Source organism: Bison bison, unplaced genomic scaffold (assembly GCF_000754665.1).
Source record: "Bison bison bison isolate TAMUID 2011002044 unplaced genomic scaffold, Bison_UMD1.0 scf7180017864110, whole genome shotgun sequence".
Classification (NCBI taxonomy): Eukaryota; Metazoa; Chordata; class Mammalia; order Artiodactyla; family Bovidae; genus Bison; species Bison bison.
In genome coordinates this window covers 1,557,489-1,580,799 of record NW_011494682.1, presented here as the reverse complement: position 1 = coordinate 1,580,799, position 23,311 = coordinate 1,557,489, and the positions used below count along the sequence as shown (strand labels likewise).

General features: G+C 36.6%; 1 protein-coding gene across 3 annotated transcripts in view; it reads left to right on the top strand.

Annotated features, from left to right (window-relative positions):
- Positions 1-22,969, top strand: part of SLC4A4 (solute carrier family 4 (sodium bicarbonate cotransporter), member 4) — a 364,017-nt gene extending 341,048 nt beyond the window's left edge. For all 3 annotated transcript variants that reach the window (XM_010839087.1, XM_010839088.1, XM_010839086.1), the window contains exons 21-26: positions 5,615-5,683; positions 8,864-9,037; positions 10,992-11,153; positions 15,105-15,201; positions 17,725-17,804; positions 18,495-22,969. In XM_010839087.1, coding sequence (XP_010837389.1) covers positions 5,615-5,683; positions 8,864-9,037; positions 10,992-11,153; positions 15,105-15,201; positions 17,725-17,768 — 546 coding nt within the window. In that variant the 3' untranslated portion in view covers positions 17,769-17,804; positions 18,495-22,969. The remainder of the gene's footprint in view (positions 1-5,614; positions 5,684-8,863; positions 9,038-10,991; positions 11,154-15,104; positions 15,202-17,724; positions 17,805-18,494) is intronic.
- The last annotated feature ends 342 nt before the right edge of the window (positions 22,970-23,311 follow it).

Sequence of the window (23,311 nt, the reverse complement as noted above, 5' to 3'; positions counted from 1 at the left end):
GTTTTAACGAAACACATGACAACTTTAAGGAATGGTTTTACTTCAAAGAGCTGCCTTTGAAAGGCAGATCAAATGAATGAAACAGAAACATGTGAGTTTTAAAAATTTCCTCCCAACTTTCCTCCCAACTCCCAGGATCCCTCACAGGTTTGGTGACCTCCGATGGGCTAGTTGTATTTTCTGCCGTGCATTAAATAGTCTGGGTAGTCGTTCCCCATGCTTATGTAGGCAGACTTACTGTGAACATTGATTACTTTGAAGCTGATGACTTCTGTTTTGATCTCTTTGCCACACTTTGTCTTTTTACAGAGAAGAATGCAATGCAGGGAATCATAATGTACTAGCTTTAAGTTCTGGAGGACACCCCTTGACCTTGGCCAGCAACCAGTGGTACATGCTTCACATCTCACCACTGGTTCAGTACAGAAGTGCTTAGAAGCAGGAATAACCGACTTCCCAGGCTGGCTAGACAGTTTAGATCTGTGTTTCTGCAGCGGAAATACTGCCTGTTAAGCTAGTGTTCTGTATGGGGAGACGCAGGGAGACCAAAGAGCAGGAAGAAGATGAAAGGCAGTTTCTGCAGCTTACTTTTTCCATTCTTCTGACAAGCCTAAAGCAATAAAGATCAAGAAAAGTTCACTGCTATTTCTGTTGCCTTTGCTTGAATTAGTTTATCTTTAACATGAGGAGTGACCAGAATTTATCCTTCAGATTTGTTCAGTGATCTAGGATGTGGAGGAGAGCATTTAAATTGTATTTGACAAACATTTGTTGAGCTCCTGCTATATGCTGTACACTCTGCTCAGTAACAGGGAAGCAAGGAGAAGTGATAATATAGATGATGATAAAGATGATTGTATTCATAGCTCTCATTTATTGAACTTGGACTTGGACTAAGGACTCTGCACAGACTTTTTATATTTAGTTCTCCAATAACACCTACCAAAATTATACTTACTTAGGATTTTTTTAATCTTAAAAAAGGTTTTAATTGAATTTATTCACCAAGCATATAATACACAGTTACTATGTTGTTAACATCTCAAATTTTTTTTTAATTTTGTATTGGTGAATAGCCATTTAACAAACAATGTTGTGATTGATTCAGGCAAACAGTAAAGGGATTCAGCCAAATATAGACATGCATCCGTTCTCTCCCAAACTCTCCTCCCATCGAGGCTGCCACATAACATTGAGCAGAGTTCCATGTGCTATACAGTAGGTCCATGTTGGTTATCCATTTTAAATATAGAGTGTGTACATATCCATCCAAAATTCCCTAACTATCCCTTCCTGAATCAACTTTATAGTTAAGAAAAATTATGAGTAACTTGCCAGGTCACAAAGTCCTTGAATTGTTCGAGCCAAGATTTGAACTCAGGCAGTTCTGAGTCCAAAGCCTGATCTCATAACCATGTGGTGTACCACCTTTGAGATAAAACAGTATTTGCCCTCAAAGAACTATTCACTTTCATTTTCCTTGAGATGATCTTCCCCAGCTTCTCTGACCCAATATCTAATTCTCTCAAGTATAGAGAAAGATAGCCTTTTTACAAACTTCTTCATCATAGCTTGCTCCACAATTTCAGTGATTACGGACCAGATTGCAAGTCTGCAGCTTCCTTACGTTGATTTTTAAGGCTTAAGGGTGTAAGGATATTGTTTTAATAACATGTTCCTGAAGACAGTTGTTAGTGTTGAAAAAGCAATATTGTAAAACTTCGATAAAACCAAGTCTCGTATTCTGACCTTTGTAGCCCTTCTTCTGTCCTAAACTCCTGCCATGTCAGGCCCACCACAGAGGAGCCAAAGAAACCTGTGCTTTGCACGTGTAGGCTTCTCGACCTGCCACTAAAAGCCCTCTTGATAATGATTTTAGTACTACGTTCGTCGAGGAGAGCATGGCAACCCACTCCAGTATGCCTGCCTGGAGAATCCCCATGGACAGAGGTACTTGGCAAGCTACAGACCATGGGGTCACAAAGAGTTGGACACAACTGAGCAACTAAGCACAGCACGGCACAGCACTGCATTCATCAGATACCTATTATGAGCCAGACCCTGAACTAAATATCTGTGCTATGCAGTCTTTGTTATGGGGCTTCCCTGGTGGCTCAGCAGTAAAGAATCTCCCTGCCAAAGAAGGAGAGGTGGATTCAATCCTTGGATCAGGAAGATCCTTTGGGAAGGAAGCTCCAATATTCTTGCCTGGGAAATCCCATGAGCAGAGGAGCCTGGTGGGCTACAGTCCATGGGTCTCACAAAGAGTTGGACACGACTGAGTGACTAAACAACAGCAAATCTTTATCATAAGCACTATATGGATGAGAATACTGAAGAATGGGGAAGTTAATCATTTTCTCTGGGTTGCGCAACGGCAAGTACCAGAATTGTAACCCAGGTCTGTCTAACCTCTATGCCCATGCTCTCATAAAGATCTCATTCTCGTTTTTATACACACACACTGACTATGATTCTGCTGGGAGACCTCATTCTTGTACTGAAATCTGTGCTGTGGACAACTGCAAACCCTGCCTTCCTTTTTTAAAAATTGCATTTACCTTTTTTACATTTTTTTTTCTTATGGGGATAATCTAACAGTATCAAAATCAAAGGGAAGAATATGTCACCAGAATTTGAAAATATTGGTAACATTGTCTGAATATGTTAATATTGATCTCATCTCTGTTTCATTATTCTACCTAGTGATAGGATCAAGCATTTAATTTTTTTTCATTTTTAATGTTTATTGAAAGCATTGTAGAATAATATTTATCTACAATTATGCTTTTTGGCATTCTGGGTACGATTGCTTATTTGTATGATTTTTGGCATAATTTTATCATTTGATACTTCTTGATATGCCTGTGAATTTAGTATACCTTGTGTTCTATGTTTTAATTTCTCTTGTCTTGCTTCATAATAGTGTCTCCCTGATATTACTATGTATATCATAGTAGTTAAAATGGGATCCTATCTTTTTAAAGCACATTCTTCTTTTCCTTTCTTTGGGAAATTTCTATTGTGATTAATATTATATTGTGATGAATTTTTAAGGATTGACCTTCTGCTATGACTCATAAATCAAATCCAATAAAAAAATATCCTCTAACCCAGTAATTCTGTTATGTTTCATCAGAATTTCCAAACTGAAAGATTTTTACTGACACACCACACTATCATAAGAAAATGATGGATTTAATAAGACGTTTGTATCACATTGAACTTAGCTAAAAATCAAATTAATAGCCTTCTTCATATGTACTATTTTCACCACAGAATAATTTTTAAAAAACATGATCATCTCTAAAGCTATTTTCCTCCTCATACCATGTTCTGAGTTAATGCTACCTTCTGATTTCATCTTGTGATTAATTTGGCAATATGTGTCATCATCAGTTCAGAGAGAACAGACCTAGGCTCAAGGCACAAATTGCCTTCACTCTGGCATTAGAACCACATTCAAGAAAATGCTTAGCTAAGCTTAGGTGACAGGTGGGGATAAGATCCAAGATTATCTTTGTGATTACTTTCTTTTAAGCCAGATTAAAAAATAACTATGGCAGGATTTCTAACAAGTTTCCCATGAACTATATACTTCTTTTCTCTCCTTCCACCTTTCATTTCTTTCCAAGAAATTAGAAATGACATGATAAGAAATCATCATATATTGAGGAAGAATAGAAGTGGTCTTGTCTGTGGAAGATATTTTAAAAATTAAGAAATAAGTCAAAACAAAACAATAAGTCAAAAAATAAAAAGAGGTGATAATATATATACAAATAACTGATTCACTTTGCTGTATAGCAGAAACTAGCACAATATTGTAAAACAACTGTACGCCAATAAAATTTAATTTAAAAAAACAAGTCAAAAATATGAAAGGGTCTTTTCCTTAGTTTCATTTTGTTTTTAAATAAATTTGTATGGAAGCATCATAAGGAATGGAAACACACACATTCTAAAGAAAATGAAAACAACGTCCAGACTCAAGTGTCTGGAACATGATGCATTCACCTCTGTGGTGACTGTTGGATATTACAGTATGAAGGCTTCACTGCCACTCACTCTGCCCTTCCCACCACCTTCAACTTTCGAAGTCATTTAGTTTTCTGAGTTCAAGATCAGATTAGCTATGTTAAAATTGTTGGTCTTTTTTAGAAGAGGCACATAATGTTTTCATGCTGCTGCTAAGTCGCTTCAGTTGTGTCTGACTCTGTGCGACCCCAGAGACGGCAGCCCAACAGGCTCCCCCGTCCCTGGGATTCTCCAGGCAAGAACACTGGAGTGGGTTGCCATTTCCTTCTCCAATGCATGAAAGTGAAAGTGAAGGTGAAGTCGCTCAGTCGTGTCCCGTGTCCGACTCTTCGCGACCCCATAGACTGCAGCCTACCAGGCTCCTCCATCCATGGGAGTTTCCAGGCAAGAGTACTGGAGTGGGGTGCCATTGCCTTCTCCGAATGTTTTCATAAATCAGTATATTTACTCTATAATAAATTTACATTTTTATAGCTAATCAATAACAGTTGGCAGTTATGACTTATTTTGGAATCTATCCTATTTCTCTAGTAGTCTCCAAAGGGTCTCAGATACAGAACTGTTTGAGGTAATCACAAGGAAAGGCTGATAAACATTTTGCTTCAATTTCTTAATACATGTGATAGTTCTTTAAAAATTACTCTAAAGTCATACTGTTTTCTGGCTACAATAGCCTCCTTTGTGCAGATTTGGTAAGACTGGACTTAATTGATTGTGGTTTTAGTATTTGAGCTTTGAGAACTCCTGAACTTGAACTTCTTTTCAAAATCCAAGCTTGAGAACCCTTTTTTGTTGTTCGGATAGAAGACTTCCCAGAAACAGTCATACCTGATTTGATTTGTTTCACAGTGCTAGGAACATTTCAAAGGTTTAGGAATAGACAAAAGTTACAAACATATTGGAACTTCCCTTACATTACTGTATAAATTCTTGCTAACTGATGCATGAAAATGTATTAATTCATTATTAAAGGATGTGTATTAATCTGTGTATGTGATTAATTGCTTCCAGATGCTCCATGCTCCTTTCAAGCAGCATTCTCATTAGTTAGTCCTTTTAATATTCCCAAGAAGAAGAAGGGGGACAGTAGTTTGATGTTTACTTAATTGAAAGAGGCATATATACACTGAGCTGATATTTGGTGTATAAATACTGTAATTTTCACTTGGTGAAAATTATTTAGAGAAAAGTCAGTAGACTGTTGGGCAGAAATTTGGTCTCAGGAGTGGGGCAACCCTCTGCCTTTCTTTCTGCTGCACAGTTCATGCAAACATCTGATTTACATGGTCATTCCTTTTAAGGGGAAAGGGAGACAGACTTTTTCTCCATTAAAAAAGTCATTTTAAGGTCATGCATGCTAATTGTTTTTAAAAAGTGCAAATAAGCATCAGATGCAATATGAAAGTCTCCTTCACCCTCCTTTATTTCTTTCTAGTACAAAGTGTTTAGAAGTTTGTCAATGATGAGGAAAGCACACTGATTAGTGGCCACTGTGTTACTAAGTCTTATCTTTTACTGTTATTATTATTATTGTTTATTTTTGTTTTTAAACTTTCTTCCATTTTTCCCATCCTAGTTTATTCCCATGCCTGTACTCTATGGTGTGTTCCTGTATATGGGGGTAGCATCTCTTAATGGTGTGCAGGTAAGTTTTCCATAGCAATCTAAACACAGTTAACGTTTTCTAGTAGTAGTATAAACAGTCCAGTAATAGATCATTGGAAAAAAGTGCTAATCCTTAACTGCTAAATTTTAAAATGCATTTATTTTCTACTTTCTCCACCATTCACCTGTGTTTCTGATTTAATTAACAAAAGTAAATTTGTTAACAAATGTTGTCATGTATACTCATCCTTGAAATAAGCTGTTAAAGGCCCTTTGACTAGGAAAGTAAGAAATCTCTCTATGATCTCCCTCCCTCCCTCTTTCCTTCCTCCCTCCCTCCTTTCCTTCCTTCTTTCCTGAGAAGGAAGTCTAACCTTTGAATGTGCTTGAGGCACTATTTATCCATTTGCCTTTACCCTGTACTAAGAGCAACCTATTCTTACTTGATTTGCTTTTCACGTGGCTGAGATCACAGATCAAGAGTTTTGCACCAATAAAAGAATCAAGTCAACATGGTTAATGTGCGACTTTTGTCAGAAATTTCAGTTTGTCACATCTTGGGTAAAACTGGCCCCCCTTTTTAAAAAGTCATTAAGGAAAATTTTGTAAGGGACTTCGTCTTTCAATTGAGGTTTACTTTAATTGGCACCAGGAAACTGGAAGTACTTCTGCTTTCTGGCACCTTGTTAACTGTAGCCTTATTTAGCACTTAGTGATGTTTTCATGGAAAAGACTGCATGTCCTGTGAGCATCGTAAGAATTTATTTAAACCTCTTTGTAATAATCCTTGTTTTCATTTATTGGATTTAGATTAATTTGAATTTAGAGTCCGATAGAGTGGCCAGAACTCCAAAAAGAGAAAGGCTATAGTTCTTTGAGTCAAGTTCTTCACCATTTGTATATTTATTACAAAATACGAGGTCGTTCTTCATAGACTGGACTAGAAGGATGTGAATGTGGGTTTACTTCATGAATGTCCATGAAACTTCTGGGAAGTATAAATGTGTAAAAATAGTTTTACTTAACATAGTAAATATTCTTTCTTACTTTAAATGGAAAAATATGAAACAAACATGGTCCTCAAACAAATAGATCATATTTTTGTTCAGCCTAAATAAGTCAGTCTAGATCAAAAGTTTGATTTATGTGTTCTGGATGTGTAATCAATGGTTGGAGCTACAAGCTTATTAAGTTAAACAGAAAGGAAAGAAAATCAGTGAATTTATAACAGTAGGGGAAAAAAGATCCCTTGCCGAAAGGACAGCTAGTGGATTTTTAAAATTCTTCTGTGGTGTTGCCCTATTGCTATTTCTCTTTACTTTTTCTCTTGACTCTCCCTCTTTTATTTTTATTTATTTATTATTTTGGCCACACTGTGCAGCTTGTGGGATCTTAGTTCCTCTACCAGGGATTGAACCTGTGCCCTCTGCAGTGAAATATCAGAGAACTACCCGTGGACTTACCAGGGAATTCCCAACTCTTCCTCTTTTAGACCTTTTTGGCAAAATTCGAGTTAGTAAAAAATTTTGTTACCTCAATCTTCATAGGTGGGACTGCTCCTATCAGTCAAAAATAACTTCGGAGGAAGGAAGAAAACTCTTTAAATAGGAAATCACTTCAGGGAAGATTGTGATAGCCTATTTACTTTACATTTTTCCCTTTTCTCTAGAGAGAAAGTAGAAATATTATTTCAGAGTTCTTATTAAATGATCATTCGATTCAGCAGGTGTTTCGTAAGCATCTTCCACGTGAAAATTCCTATGATAGGCATTTAAATATCATCATTATTATCATGATTGATGTAAACTGAGCAGTTGTTCTTTTTTTTAATTTTTTAAAAATATAAATTTATTTATTTTAATTGGAGGTTAATTACTTTACAGTATTGTATTAGTTTTGCCATACATCAACATGAATCCGCCACAGGTATACACATGTTCCCCATCCTGAACCCCCTCCCTCCTCCCTCCCCGTACCATTCCTCTGGGTCGTCCCAGTGCACCAGCCCCAAGCATCCAGTATTGTGCATCGAACCTGGACTGGCGACTCATTTCATATATGATATTATACATGTTTCAATGCCATTCTCCCAAATCATCCCACCCTCTCCCTCTCCCACAGAGTCCAAAAGACTGTTCTATACATCAGTGTCTCTTTTGCTATTGTTCTTTGAAGCACAACACCGGGCACATAGGTGTTCAGTAGTCATTTTAATACTTGTTTATACGTAACAGTGGAATAGCCTTTCCTAGATCAGGTATCTAGTTGTTGGTGATCTAAAAGTCACTACAGTATTCACATGGCTTTTCTCTGCGAAATGGTAATTTATTGCTGAATATATTAGTTAAGTTATGCCATAGATAAATAATGTGAAATTTATGAAAATACCAATGCATTCCCATTTTCAGGTCAGATACTTCTTTTATATCCTTAAAACAGTATTGAAATATATGTGATACATAGCATTGCCTCTTCTTTTCAGATAAGACAGCTTAGGCACAGGGAGACACATGAGTTAGCTATCTTCCTTTAACACGTTATTAGTAGCATAGGCCCAGGCTCTTCTCCTAAGGTGTAGATAGTACATGTAGAAAATAGGAGCTGAGGACTTCCTTGGTGGTCCAGTGGTTAAGAATCTGCCTGCCAGTGCAAGGGACGTGGGTTCAATCCTTGCTCTGGGAAGATCCCACATGCCGTAGATCAACTAAGCCTGCACACCACATCCACTGAGAGTGTGCTCCAGAGCTGGCAAGCCACAACAAGAGAAGCCACTGCAGTGAGAAGCCATGCACCACAGCTAGAGAGTAGCCACTGCTCACTGCAACCAAGAAAGTTCATGCACAGCAATGAAGACCCAGCACAACCAAAAATAAATAAAGTTTAATAAAATGAAAGGAAAACTCCAAGATCTTAAAAAAGTAGGAGATGAACATCTTGAGTTTATATTTGACTTTGAGACTATTCTTTAGTGGCCACTTTGTCTCATATCGTCCTATAGCTGCATAACTTTCCGGCAAAGTAACAAAAACCGGAAGAGTCGTACTGATTTACTGTGTTAGATGATGCTTCTTCTCTTCCTGACCAGTGTTCTCTAACAAGGTCCCTCCTTGCCTAAAATATAGACTATAAAACACCAGTGGTGAGTTAGATGGAAAGAAATGACTTGGTGCATCAGCCCTTGAAGTAACGCACTTGTCCTCTCCTTCCCTTTTCTCCCCAGTTCATGGATCGTCTGAAGCTGCTCCTGATGCCTCTGAAGCATCAGCCTGACTTTATCTACCTGCGCCACGTCCCGCTGCGGCGAGTGCACCTGTTCACTTTCCTGCAGGTGCTCTGTCTAGCCTTGCTCTGGATCCTCAAGTCCACCGTGGCTGCTATCATTTTTCCAGTCATGGTAGGGATTGTTCTGATTGAACCTACTCATGAGATCACACCAGCATCATGTAGTTATTGTAATATTGATGACACATGTATCTTTTATGGATAGTTCCATTTTTTTTTTTTTGAGTTTTGACCTAATCAGTTTGGTGGGTTATAACTTAGGGTTCCCGGGTCTCTGGTTGTCTAGGCTGGACCTTGTAGTCCAACAGCTGAGTTCAGGTACTGGCTCTGGTTCATGCTGACCCGTGAACTTCCCTGAGCCCCCATTAACTCATCAGTAAAATGAGAATGGCATCTTTGTTTTATTCTGTGCGTCAACAATGAATATAAAGGGGATAGCATAATGCCTGACACATGGTAGACACAAGTACACATGACATTAGTTATTTTTGAAATATTGCTACATTGGAGTCAATCAGAATACACTTCAGGCACACTTCAGGTCAAATAATAGAGGGCCAGTTTGGCAGCTTATAAAAGGTCAATGAGTGAATTAGAAGAAATGGAGATCTAAGCTTAGTTTTTGAAGTTCTTCAAATTTGTATCATGCTAAGTGTTATGGTAAGTCTGGGCTCGCCTTGCCATGTTATGATGTGAAGGAAGGTGAAACAGCTAATGTTCAACTCTGAATCACAAATGAAGAAGGACATAAGGAAATGCTAGCTCTGTATTTGACTTTATCATTGAATTTGTGTGTGTGGGAAATAATGCTATTGTAGCTTTACTTTTTTTTTTTTGCTTTTTTTTCTTTTTAATTAAGTTATTATTTCTCTAAGAGATGCAGAGGCTGACATAGAGCATAATCTAAAGACAACTGTTAATTTGAAGCAGAGTCAGGACTTCCAGGTCCTACTGCATATTAATTTTGCTGTTGAGCAAAAGCGTCTTTAATATACCTTCAAGAGCGGTTCATAAAATCAAAGATACAGAGCTCAAGAGTCCTGGGGTTCGAGTTAGAAAACTGGACCTTTTGTATTCTCCCTTTATCTGGCTTTGTGATCTTGGATAACCTTCATATGTCCCTAAGCTTCAGTTTTCTCTCCTTTTGGATTAGAGATACTAACATCTACGTTTTGGGTTGTTCGTCATGGCAATAAATGAGAAAATATTGTCTAAGAGTTTACCACAGTGTCTGACTAAGGGTAAATATTCAGTTAAAGGTGGTGATTAAAGTCACCCCATTGGAATAAATGGTCTGAGTAAACTAAATCAGTTCAGTTCAGTTAAGTCGCTCAATCATGTCTGACTCTTTGTGACCCCATGAATCGCAGCACACCAGGCCTCCCTGTCCATCACCATCTGCTGGAGTTCACTCAAACTCACGTCCATCGAGTTGGTGATGCCATCCAGCCATTTCATCCTCTGTCGTCCCCTTCTCCTCCTGCCCCCAATCCCTCCCAGCATCAGAGTCTTTTCCAATGAGTCAACTCTTCGCATGAGGTGGCCAAAGTACTAGAGTTTCACCTTTAGCATCATTCCTTCCAAAGAACACCCAGGGATGACCTCCTTTAGAATACTCCCCCATTATTAATATTTTGGAGATGCCTCTGTGAACTGTGCATTGTACACATTTTTTGACTTTCAAAAACCTGTATAATGGCTTAATTTTGAACAATTAGCAATCATATGCAAGCTGTTTTTCCTTTGAAACTTTAGTTATTTTATTAGAAATCTGACATGGAAGAAAATGCTTTAAAAAATAATGCTTTCACACAGAAATTCCAAATGGAGGGATCATGCATTACAGTGAACAAAATGAAGTGAGCCAAAGACTTCTGTAAACCAACTTTCCCTGTGAAGAAAATGTTTATGGTCCACTTAATATAAATCCGTACAAGCCAGACAAGTTCTGTCATACTTCAGCCTTGTACAAAAACGTTTCTACTGATTTTGGTAGAGCAATATTAATACTCACTCAGACTTCTCTGACATGCATTCTTTCCTACCCTTTGTATCTGTCCTTCCAGATCTTGGCACTTGTAGCTGTCAGAAAAGGCATGGACTACCTCTTCTCCCAGCACGACCTCAGCTTCCTTGATGATGTCATTCCAGAAAAGGACAAGAAAAAGAAGGAGGATGAGAAGAAAAAGAAAAAGAAGAAAGGAAGTCTGGACAGTGACAATGATGATGTAAGGGGCTTTCTAAAATTCCGAAGTAAAATTCCAAAGTTGGTTAAACAAATGTGAAAATTGTATTTTTTTAATCCTTCTGTGTGATGAATGTCTGAGTTCCCAGAATGTTTACTGGTCATGCTGTTTGCCACTTTTCACCTTTGTTTGCCCTTTATTTTCTTTCTTTGTTTCTTAAAAATATTTTCTGAAATCTTCTGTAACTGCAAATATGCTACTAATGATATAATGACTTCTAGGCAATCAAGCCCACCATATCTAAAAAAACTTTAATCTCCGATCTCCTAGATTAAAAAAAGGAAGCTTGCTTCATAGCTATAAAATGTATTGGGTTTATTATTGATAATCCAGGATTTAAATTTGAGATAACAGCTCCTTTCTATATAATTTTAAGCCTGATGAGGACAAATGCTGGTGACCTCCCATCCTGGGATCTCTGTATGTATTTGAGTGGGCTCTCAAACAAGCTTCTCAGCTATTTTATTTATCCTTGCATTAGACTTTGACATAATTTTAAAAAATTTATTGGGGTATAGTTGCTTTACAATGTTGTGTTAGTTTCTGCTGACAGTGAAGTGAATCAGCTGTATGGATACGTATATCTTCTCCCTCTTGGACCTCCCTCCCATCCCATCCATCTAGGTCACCAGAGAGCGCCAAGCTGAATTCCCTACAGCAGGTTCACACTAGCTGTTTGTTGATAGTGTATATATATCAGTCTTACTCTCCCAATTTGTCCCACCCTCCCTTTGCCACACTGTGTCCACATGTTCTCCATCTCTATTCCTGTCCTGTGAGTAGGTTCATCTGTACCATTTTCTAGATTCCACACATATGCATTAATGTATGATATGCTATTTGTTTTTTTCTCTCTGACTTCACTCTGTATACAGACTATAGCTCCATCCGTGTCTCTATAGATGACCCAACTTTGTTCCTTTTTATGGCTTAGTAATATTCCATTTTATATATGTACTATGTCTTCTTTATCCATTCATCTGTCAGTGGGCATTTAGGTTGCTTCCATGTCCTGGCTATTGTAAATAGTGCTGCAGTAATGAACATTGGGGTGCATGTGTCTTTTTGAATCATAGTTTTCTCAGGGTATATTCCCAGTAGTGAGATTGCTGGGTCATATGGACTTAAGCATAATTTGAGATTGCTTTTCTGTAACCCTTCAATAAAATGGAAAGGAAATTGGCATTTGGGGATCTTTTTACATAATTATAATAGTCAGTGTTGTAATTTAGGTTATCTTCTTGCAATTGTATGACTAAGCTAAGAAATAAAATGATTGTCCACTTTTTAGGAAAACATTTCACAGAAATCTTGGTGTTTCACTAAAGTCTATAATCAGGACTGGGAGAAAATCTGGGATTTGCTTTTCTTTCACACACAAACACACACTCACACGAGTAGCTTATCTCAATAGCTTTCTGAAAGGACAGCCAAAATGACACCTTCTACATGAAGATTTGTAGATTTGTTTTAGATTTTACCCAATGCAGTATCCCCACTCTAATGGAATCCCCAGTATCCTTCTGACATGAGAGTCTTGTTAGTTTTCCTTGTCTGGTCTGTACTTGATCATTTTGATGGATTGGGCATACCTTGTCCTTAAGTGCCAAAACAGCTCTTTACTTTTGTTCCTGTTCTATGGATGAGGAACTTTAGATTGAGAAATGTTAAGTCATTTTTCTAAGCATACACATATTGGCAAAAACAAAGCTCTCGTCCAGGCCTGTCTGGTTATTTTCGATTGGTCAAGCTGTCTGATACTGTATTCTTTTTGGAGAACTTGGGAAGAGTACAGTGAAGGAAGGCAACAGACGAACTTGGATTTTAGATAAATTGATCCAATAAGAAAAGGCTAAATACATGAGGTGCATTTAGCTAAAGAGAGAAGGAGTCTGAGGGAGCTTCTGTGACTGTCATCATCCATCTTCAATGAGAACAGGTGTATAGATTTTCTGTTTCCAATGATGACAGAAAAAGGGAGAATGTGCTTAAACTGCGGCACAGATTAAGATGCAGTGTTAACAAGAAAGATGCGTTTACACATTGAATAGAAATCAAATTTTGAAATAAATTTCTAGGCTACTCAAGGCAAAGAAAAGATTGCCTGAAATACTGAGATAATTAAAGCAGTATTTCATCTTGAATTTTCAAGACCAGTACCTCAGTTTAGGTACATGGACACCAAACTTAAAATTCATTACACGTTACAAATGTATGAAATAATTTTATGGAATCATCTTCTGTAATGAATTTTAGGGAAAAAATAGTAATAAAATATTTACTTTTAAGAATGTTTTAAATTTAGTGCTCTCTAATGTCAGAGGTCAGATCAAATGAGCTCCTAAGAAGGTCTTCTAATTCTTAGATTTGATTTTCAGCAAATCACATTTTATTTAAGCAGCACTATTCTTTTATTAATAATGTTTATCATTTTCAAGCCATATTTCCAACAGATTTCTTGAAGATAATGTGTGATATGTTTCTTTTCCTCTTTCTCCTCTTTCCCCTGCCCCCTTGCCCCCACAAAAACAAACAAGCTTATTATGTATCCTAGACAGTGAATCCAGCCAGAGTATATCTGTGCCATAAGTTCTGAGTGTTGAGCCCATTATTTGGGATTCTCCATTTGAAATGTGGCTTTCCTAATGTTCACTTGGCCATTGTGTGGTTTGGCATCCATGGATATAGGGAGCCACACAAGGGTATGAGAATTCCAACTCTAATATCTGTGAGCAAAAGTAGTGAAAATTAGGGCTTGCCTGCCTTTTGAGCCACTCAGTCATTTTTGAACCCACCCATTAGGCTATGTATGATTAAGGGTGAGCTGCCAATCTGTTCATCTATAAATGCTATTATTTGGGGAAACTTTGAAATACTGCACCAAAACCCGTTCTTAACATTTTCATTTTTTTCAATTCCAGTGCAATATTTTAGTCTTTTGAAATATTTTAATTCAATATTTTAATTTAATATTTAAGGCTCATTATCCTCTTTAGATTTATCATAAAGGAATTTTCTATATGTGTAATAGTTTTATGGTAAGATTTGTTTTTTATTTTCTTTCATCCCTAGTTCCCATTTTTCCCCTTTCAACTAAATGTCATCTCCTTGGTACTTTCAGTGAAGAGATAAATTCCATCTTTTGGGTTCAGGCATAGCCATGGGTTCAGTGAATCCTGAAAAACAGTAAAGTGTTAATCCTATAGAAATCTGTTACAGTTTTGGCTTAAGTGGTCCATTCTTTAAGAAGCTTCATGATTTTTTATTTTGGTGATGATTCTTTTCTCCTTATCTGACCATCATAGGCACCTTCCTTTTGACTTCATCTTCTCACGTTTTGCTAAATTTCGAAATATATTTGGAATAAGCTAATTAAGATGAACCTTTAAGTACAAAATAGTTTTGATAGAGTATTAGAGTAAAGGATGAAGGGTTATTTTCAGGTCTATATGGATGACTCTTTGAGAGTGAATATTAGAAAAAGTATCCTTACGTGTCTTGGAAGGAAAGATAAATCATCATTTTCCTGGGGGTAGTGTTGGAAAGCATAAATGAAACAAAATTTCAAGAACATATAGTTTAGGAAGTCTCCTAAGTTTAATCTTTCACACTTAACTGTTAGTTTCAAAGACACATACAATTAATCCATAAATATTTGATTGTGAATCCAGCTTATGGAAAACTTTACAATTGTTTTCATTTGTGGTGAGCTCCATTTGTGTGGTTCTAGTTTTAACTGACTTAATTCCCTTAACCTAGAAGAAAGGAAAGTAAGTGTGATGGGAAGATGCCATAGAACTTGAAAAACCAGCAAAGGAGAAGTGATTGTATCTAAGGCTGTTCTCCTTAGTACAGCGTAAATGATAATGTAATAGGTTCAATCCATCCTGCGAGGTCTGCATAAAATAAAACTGTTGTAAATTTCTTTCACAGTCTGACTGCCCATACTCAGAAAAAGTTCCAAGTATTAAAATTCCAATGGACATCATGGAACAGCAACCTTTCCTAAGTGATAGCAAACCTTCCGACAGTGAGTAGAACTAACCTCTTGCATGCCGGCTGGAATATGATTTGCACTTTACAGAGAAAAAACTTAAGGACTGTCATCTCCATTCACTTCCCCTGTTTTCTTTCTTTTTTTCTATGTGCAGATTTATACTTATTATGAAATTTCATTTTTACATTCCTTGATCTTTATTCTTTACCTTTTCCTTTTATCCATAACCATTTAAGTTTTTATTTGATTGTCTTTTCTCTGATCCAAGTTATCTCCAGTTTCTTTGAATTGCTAAACTCATAACCATGTTTTTAATTGATTTCCTTTTTTTCTGCTGGTATGTAGAATGGCAGCTTCTAGTACTACATCACTGTCTGTTACTGTTTGTCTTCCTTAGGTTTCCACCAATGATCAAATCAGCTCAAAAGAGAGATTGCATCGTGGGTTTCTCAAAGATCAATGAGTCAGTCAATTGTTAATACTGAGAATTTGGCGTAAATGTTATTTCAATTAAATTGGCAATCATTAAATATTACCACCCATCTTTGGGTATAGCCTATAAGATATTTGCATTTTCTTCCTAATTTCTTCATTCTCCTTCTGCTATTTCAAAATCATCTTTGTAATTGTACTGGTCTTTCTGGGGGTAATAGCCTGGTGGCAAAGGTGTAATGGTTTTTGACATGTCATTTTTTTTTTTTTTGTAATTGAGTTAACAGGCCAGTTGAAAAGGGTGAACACTTTTGTAGTAACATTAGTGACTATCTCAAGCTTTTTCAATAGCAAGGACCAATTGCCTCCAAACTATTTTGAGTTTTCATTTGAAGGAAACATACTCTTTTAGCTCCAGGTGTACTTCAGAGTATCCTGATCTGTTACAAGAAAAGACAGTTGAAGCATTTTTATTTCTATTTGACAGTGCTATTTCAACTTCAATAAGAAGTTACCAAGAAAAGTTTGAAATGAATGAATATCTATGGAAAATGGGTATTTTAAATATCTCTTGGTGTTTATCACAAAGCTCAGCAGCTTAAACCAACAAACCTGGATCACCTCATGTAGTTCCTGATGTTTAGGAGCCACTGATTTGGGTGATTCTGGCCCAAGGGCTCTCTTGAGGTGGCAGCTCTCAAGCTCTTCACTGGGTCTAAGTCTGAAGGCTTGACCAGAATTGGGGATCCACTTCCAGGCTCAAGCAGTTGGCAGGAGATTTTATAGTTCCTTCGCTCATGGATATCTGCTAGGGCTGTCCCTGTCATGGTGGCCAGTGATAACAGAGGAAGAAACCAGAACAGAAGCTGCAATCTTTATGTCTCAGGAGTGATGTACCATCTCCTGTGCAGATTCTCTGGGTTACACAAACCAACCCTGGTACAATATTGGGAGGAATTATATAAGGACATGAATACCAGAAGGTAGGCAGCAGTGGGAGCCATCTTGGAAGCTGGCTCCCACACTGGTTTAAAGAAAAGAGAATTAACGCAGTCTCACCTTTGGTGTCCAATCTGTAATCTGTGACTGAGACTACTTTCTTCTCGATCCTATCAGCAACATTTAGTTGAATATTTTTTTTAAGTTTAAGCTCCTCAAACCATTATTTGGTTTCATTTTCATTTCCAGAGCATTAAAGAACAAAAAGAGACTGTAGAAGTCTTCTATTGGCATCATAACCTGGCACACCTCTTCCAAGTACAATTTAAAAACTACTTTTAAAAAATCAGAATGGTGGCTCAGAAGGTAAAGAATCTGCCTACAGTGCAGAAGACCTGGGTTCATCCCTGGTCAGGAAGATCCCCTGGAGAAGGGAGTGGCTACTCACTCCAGGATTCTTGCCTGGAGATTTCAATGGACAGAGGAGCCTGGTGGGCCCCAGTTCATGGGGTAACAAAGAGTAGGGCATGACTGAGTGACTGACGCTTTTACTTCACACTTAAAAAAAAAAAAAAAATCACCAGATAGAATTTGAGGCTCCTGGAAAAAGTGTATGGCAGATTGATTATTTATTGCTAATTGTTCTTCATTTTCTCAAAAACCTTTAAAAGGATATTTTGAAAGTAGTGGATATGACATGAGAAATTTATTTAAGCAAAATACCCATGATCATTCTAAAATCTTTTCTAGTATCATATAAATCCATGAAAGAACAAAATTGATTTTGTGGATTTGCAGTAGAAGCAAGTTCCTCAAAATCTTTATTTACCCCCATGAATAATAGCAGGACAAAGTTGTGAATGCTAAAGATGGCAGGAAATCCAAGGGCAAAGACTTAGGCATTCAGTAGATGTTATCATCCGCTACAAATTATTTAGCTTGTCCTCTCACTGAAAACAATAGTGGCCCATCCCAGAAAACCTAGAATAAAGGAAACTGAGTGATTTTGGCTTCATCACACTACTTAGATTCTTGATACAGTGTTTATTTAAATCATGTAAACTTGTCTTTCATACTATTTCCAGTTTTAAAAGATGTATCCCTTTTTGTAAAGACTTAAAAATTTTTCCTTCTATTATGTTATACTTTACCAATGACTATTTATGATTTAAATTTTTTTTTTAGGAGAAAGATCACCAACATTCCTTGAACGCCATACATCATGCTGATAAAATTCCTTTCCTTCGGTCACTCGGTATGCCAAGGTAAAGGACAGCTCAGTATCTAACGTTCTGTGGGGTGATTGCCCTGCACACATGGAATCAGTGGCAGGTTATTGGCAGGACACCCTGTTCTCCATCCTCCCTACAAATTTATCTTAGAAAAATTACCGAGGCATCAGACCTCATCCAAGCCTTTACTTGTAGAAAACATTCTAAGAGACCTTTTCCAGCTACTCTTAAACATAATGAAATCTTTCAGGATCTTTAACGTCCAGCATCATACCAGTGTCATCTCTGATTTAAGGGTAGCTGGCATTTCCTGCTGGCTCTTCTCCAGTAGTTTCCTTCCTTTTCACACAGCTCTAGAGATTTCAGATCCTCCTTGATTTTCAAAATCGTGAAATCTCTGAGTATTTTTCATGTCAGTCTTTTTGTCCTTTAACTTCTGACAGTGACACCTCCCTGGTAGGTCTTTCTTATTGTTGGCTTTTTTTCCAACCTAGGTGTGAGAGCTTATGAAACTCTTACTTGAATTTCTTAACTCCTATTTGGTAACTTCGTCCCATTTTTAAAGTGTTTGTTTTTAATACAGAAGGAGGAGATAAGTATTTAAAGAGAACAAAGAAGGACCCACTTGACTTCTATACAACGCATAAACATTTGACAGATGGTAAAGGAATTCTGTTGTACTTACTATTTCCTTTTTTTTCCCCCCTTTTTCTTTTCCTCTAGTCCTAGAACTCCAGTAAAAGTTGTGCCTCAAATTAGAATAGAACTTGAGCCTGAAGACAATGATTACTTCTGGAGGAGCAAGGGAACAGAAACTACATTGTAACCTGTTTGTCTTTCTTAAAACTGACCGTTTTTGTTGTTTATGTTCTTGTTTCTTGTCTGATTATTTTTAAATTTTTGTTTTCTTTTGGGTTTTGGTCACTGGCCAAACACTACAGCTCTCTCTCTGCTTCTCTCTTGCATAGGTAAAATCCAGACAATAGTGCACCATTCCTTAAAAACAACATCTGAAGAATCCCTTTTTGTTCCTATACTTTCAGATATGTCCTCTGACAACCAAATTCCTCTGTCACTCTAAACATGCACAGACCCTGTCATTTTCCTTTATTAAGCAGAGGGCAAAAGTATTAAGGATTTTATAACACCTTTTATTAAAATATTGAAGGAACTTCCAACATTAGCTTTGGAGCTGTGCTTACTGGCTTATGTTTCTGTCTGGTTGAACAAACCTTGACCTCCAGACAGTCCCTTCTCGCTTGTATTGCTCTCCAGGACTGGAAAACGTGCTGCTATTCTAACTTGCTCTTGCTTTTAAACCCTAATCTTAGAATTATCAAAAGAAGGAAAACTAAAGGTACTTTATTCCCATTAGAGAAACTATTGCCGTCATTGTAGCAAGTGCTGGAATGTCCCTTTTTTCCTATGCAAACTTTTTTTAACCCTTTAATGAACTTATCTGTTGAGTACATTGAAAAATATTTTTCTTCCTAGATTTTGTTGTTTAAATTATGGGGCCTAACCTGCAACTTATTTTTTGTCAATTTTTTAAACTTTTTTTTAATTACTGTAAAGAAAATGAATTTTTTCCTGCAGCAGGAAACATAGTTTTGAGTAGTTCTACCTCTTATTTGTAGCTGCCAGGCTTTCTGTAAAAATTGTATTGTATATAATGTGATTTTTACATACACACACACACACACACACACACACACCATCTCTAGGGTATGCCTGAGGGCTAGATTGGACTAAAAACACCATGTTTCTAAGCATCCATTTTTCCCTTTCTTTAAGAGAAATTTAACTGTTCTATGAAGGAGATTGGGGGAGGAGGGAGACACTCCTTTGTAATGGGAATAACTAATGTTTTGATAATAGTATCCAGGCGCGGATGCTGATTTTATTACCATGTCAGTGTCCTATGCAGTATTGTTAGACTTTTTTCCATTTTGAAAATATTTGTGTGTTTGTGTATGTACTCTGTGTGTGGCTGGTGCACATATGTGCAAAGTTAGAAAGAGACAGAGTGATGGTAGGGAAAAGGCAAAGTTACTAGTCTCTTGTGTCAGTTTTTATAAAATCCAAACCACTTATGAAAAATCTATCAGAGGTCCAAGAGATTTACCATTATGCAAATGAGGGTAAATATATTTTATTACCCAGATAGCAGTCACTATCACTAACATAGTAGCCCTTATTTACAATACAAAATCCATAAGACTATATAATAGACCATTTACACATTTAAAAAGTGTTTATGGGAATGCAGATAGATCTCAGAGTTATTATATATGTATACATTTTTAATAATACTCACATTGTCTTTAAGATTGAAAGGCAATTATTCTTTGTGATTGGGGCATTTAGAATATATATGTCTATATATGTGTATATGTGTATTTCAAAGTACCATATTGAAAATTAGACAAATGAAAATTAGATCTTTAACCAAATTTAGCATGTTATCTAAATGTAATATCTTAATAGTCTGCATTATATATTATGAATCTGCATTAAAAATAGCATTTTAAATGGTGAATCCATAATTTTGGATTCCCAAAACCATATTTGTGATGTATCCTGACTAAGACAGGTTGTTGGAGGAGTATTAGAAGCAGAATGAAACCGCTTATTTTGGTTTCATAATATGTACATATTGACTCCCACTCATTCTTATATTAATTAAATTATAATTCTGTCCTTTTGAAATTTTGATTATAAAAATTTTATTGTCCTAAATTAACTGTTACTTTTATAGTATCTGATAATCTTAAAACTTTTAATTTTATACAAAATAGACATAAATGACCTACAATTTTTTCATTAAAATGAAGGTGGCAGAATAAACATTATTTGTTAAAACCTCACGTGCCAAATTTTGGCATCATGTTTGTATTTAGAGCTGTTCTTAAAATGATGATATTACTTATTTTTCATTATCCTAATTTAAAACTGTACGAAGCTTTTCTCTGTCTTTCTAATGGGAGCATTGATAAAATGTTTAAATGCCATGCATATTAAGATTAGCCGAACCTAGGATCTTGTTAAATTAAAGACACATTTGTTCACTTTTATACTCTAGATAGAATAATTTATATTTCTGATCATGAATCAAGTATCTGAGGATTCATGTCCCTTTCTGTCCCTTTCAAAGAACTCCTGAAGCAACTTAACTCAATATTTCAGCCTTTGAGTAGATAAAACTACCTGTACCTTCGTTAATCACCCACATTCTGTGACGGAAGGCTGATACTCATGAATGCAGAGAAGCACCTTGTATTTGCTAAAAGGAATAGCATCAAATCTTTTCAATATTTTGGAACCCAGGGAAGTATTTTAAAAAGCACTTACTTTCAGAGGAGCACAAGTAGTTACCAACTAAACAAACAAACCCTGAGGTCCACACAGAGCTACCAGATTATCTGTATTTTAACTGAATGTGGGCTTCCCTGGTGGCTCAGATGGTAAAGAACCTACCTGCAATGCGGGAGACCTGGGTTCAGTCCCTGGGTTTGAAAGATCCCCTGCCTGGAGAAGGGAATGGCTGCCCACTCCCAGTATTCTGGCCTGGAGAATTCCATGGACTGTATAGTCCATGGGGTTGCAAAGAGTCGGACACAACTGAGTGACTTATACTTTCAGTAATTGAATGTACTATCAAAGAACTAAAGCAGATTTTGGGGTGGTTTTGTTTTTATGTAAACTGGACACACAGAATACAATAGTAAATTTGTTTTCGCAAGTGTTTCTCCCTGATGTAAACACAGAGGTAAAAGATTTATGTTAGAAGTAAAGGACTAAGGGTACATGCAGAGTTGTTAAAAGTCCTGTGGTTGTACTGACTCAGTGTTGGAAGGAGAGCATCTGCTTTATCATAGAATAAAGACTTGTGGTCTTGCATTGGAAAGATGTTTTGGAGACACTGTTTTCCTGGATAAAAGTCACTCTACTATGTAAAATAATGAACAAGTTGGGATCCTAATTATTTTGTGTGCCGTACTGGGTACAGTCCCTGCCTCTTTTTCTAGTCAGGTGGTGGAGTAGGGTAGGGGGATGGAGGAAGTCAGAGAAGTAGGAAGACAAGCCTTCTCTAGTCAGCCCCCAACCAAAGACTGGAAAGAAGAGAAACGATTGTCTGCCGTCAGAAGTTCAGTTTGTATGTATTCTATGCACATGCACCAACACACACAGAGTAAATCTTTAATCAGCTATATACTGGTGTTTAAAACAGAGAACGATTGTCTTCCAAGTTTTTGGTTCTTTTTTTAAAAACTGTGTTAAGTACTTGAAATGTGTTGACTGCTGACTATCTTTCAAAAACAAAAACAAAACCGTTTGAGTTGTATTACAGAGGTTGACATTGTGCAGGGATGGGACAAAGCTTTCTTCAATCCTTTTCATACCACTTCATGATTTTGGTACAGGAACTTAAGATGTTCTTGTTTATTCCATGAGATTTCACTTCTACTCTTCACAGTATGAGCATGAAGCCCAGTGGCACCAAGTGGCCGAATACAATTGAATGATATTTTGCTTGGGCCTTGGGAGTTTTCAGATGATGATTTCATCGAGCTTCATTGTAGCCTGAAATAAAGAAGTTGTGTGATATATGCTAACCAGTCAAGTTGCTTTTTGACCAGAAATTTAGATATGTTCTATTTTTTGGCTCATTTCTTTGTGCTCTATGGGTACATACAAAAATCCTGAATTCTGTTCTTAAGCAAATATTGCAACTCAGGGCTAAAGTCATCCAGTGAAACTTTTAGAGCCAGAAGTAACTTTGTCCCAATCCTACAATGTGAAAAGAATGAATAGTTGCCTCTTTTTAGCCATTTTCATGGCTGGTACATATCCGTACACATTACTTTTCAGAATCAATACGCACTTTCAGATATTCTTATTTTTATTCTCTTAAGTCTTTATTAACTTTGGAGAAATGATGCATCTTTTTATTTTAAATGAAGTAGATCAACATGGTGGAACAAAATGATATAGAACAGAAAACATTTCAATATATTACTAATAATTTTTTTCCAATATAAAACCTAAAATTCCTATAACATTATAGTATTTTACAGTTTTATGAAGCTTTCTATTGTGACTTTTATGGAATCAAGAGATGAAGAAGATGAGATATTTTAGCATTTATATTTTTCAAAATTAAATGTATACTTAAAATAAAGTAACTTTATGCATTATGAGTGTCAAGTGCTTCTCTTCAACTTTTCAAATAATTATTAACTGCCTGTTATTTTCCTCCTTTGGAAGATGTGGGAAATACAAAGGTGAGTAAGTTCAAACTCCTGACCTCTGATTGCCTTTCATTACTCTAGGCAAGAGGATAAAATAGATGTCTAAATTACGTAAAATAAGAAATTGTAAGAATTATCTATTCAAGTCTTAATGAAGGGCTATGATGCAAGGGCTCAAAGCAAGAAAAAGTATGTCCACTAAGAGCAGTGAAATGGTTTATTGAAAAGGTGACATTGTTATTCTTCTTTAATATAGTTAGTGAAATAGAAGATGAATCTATATGTGAT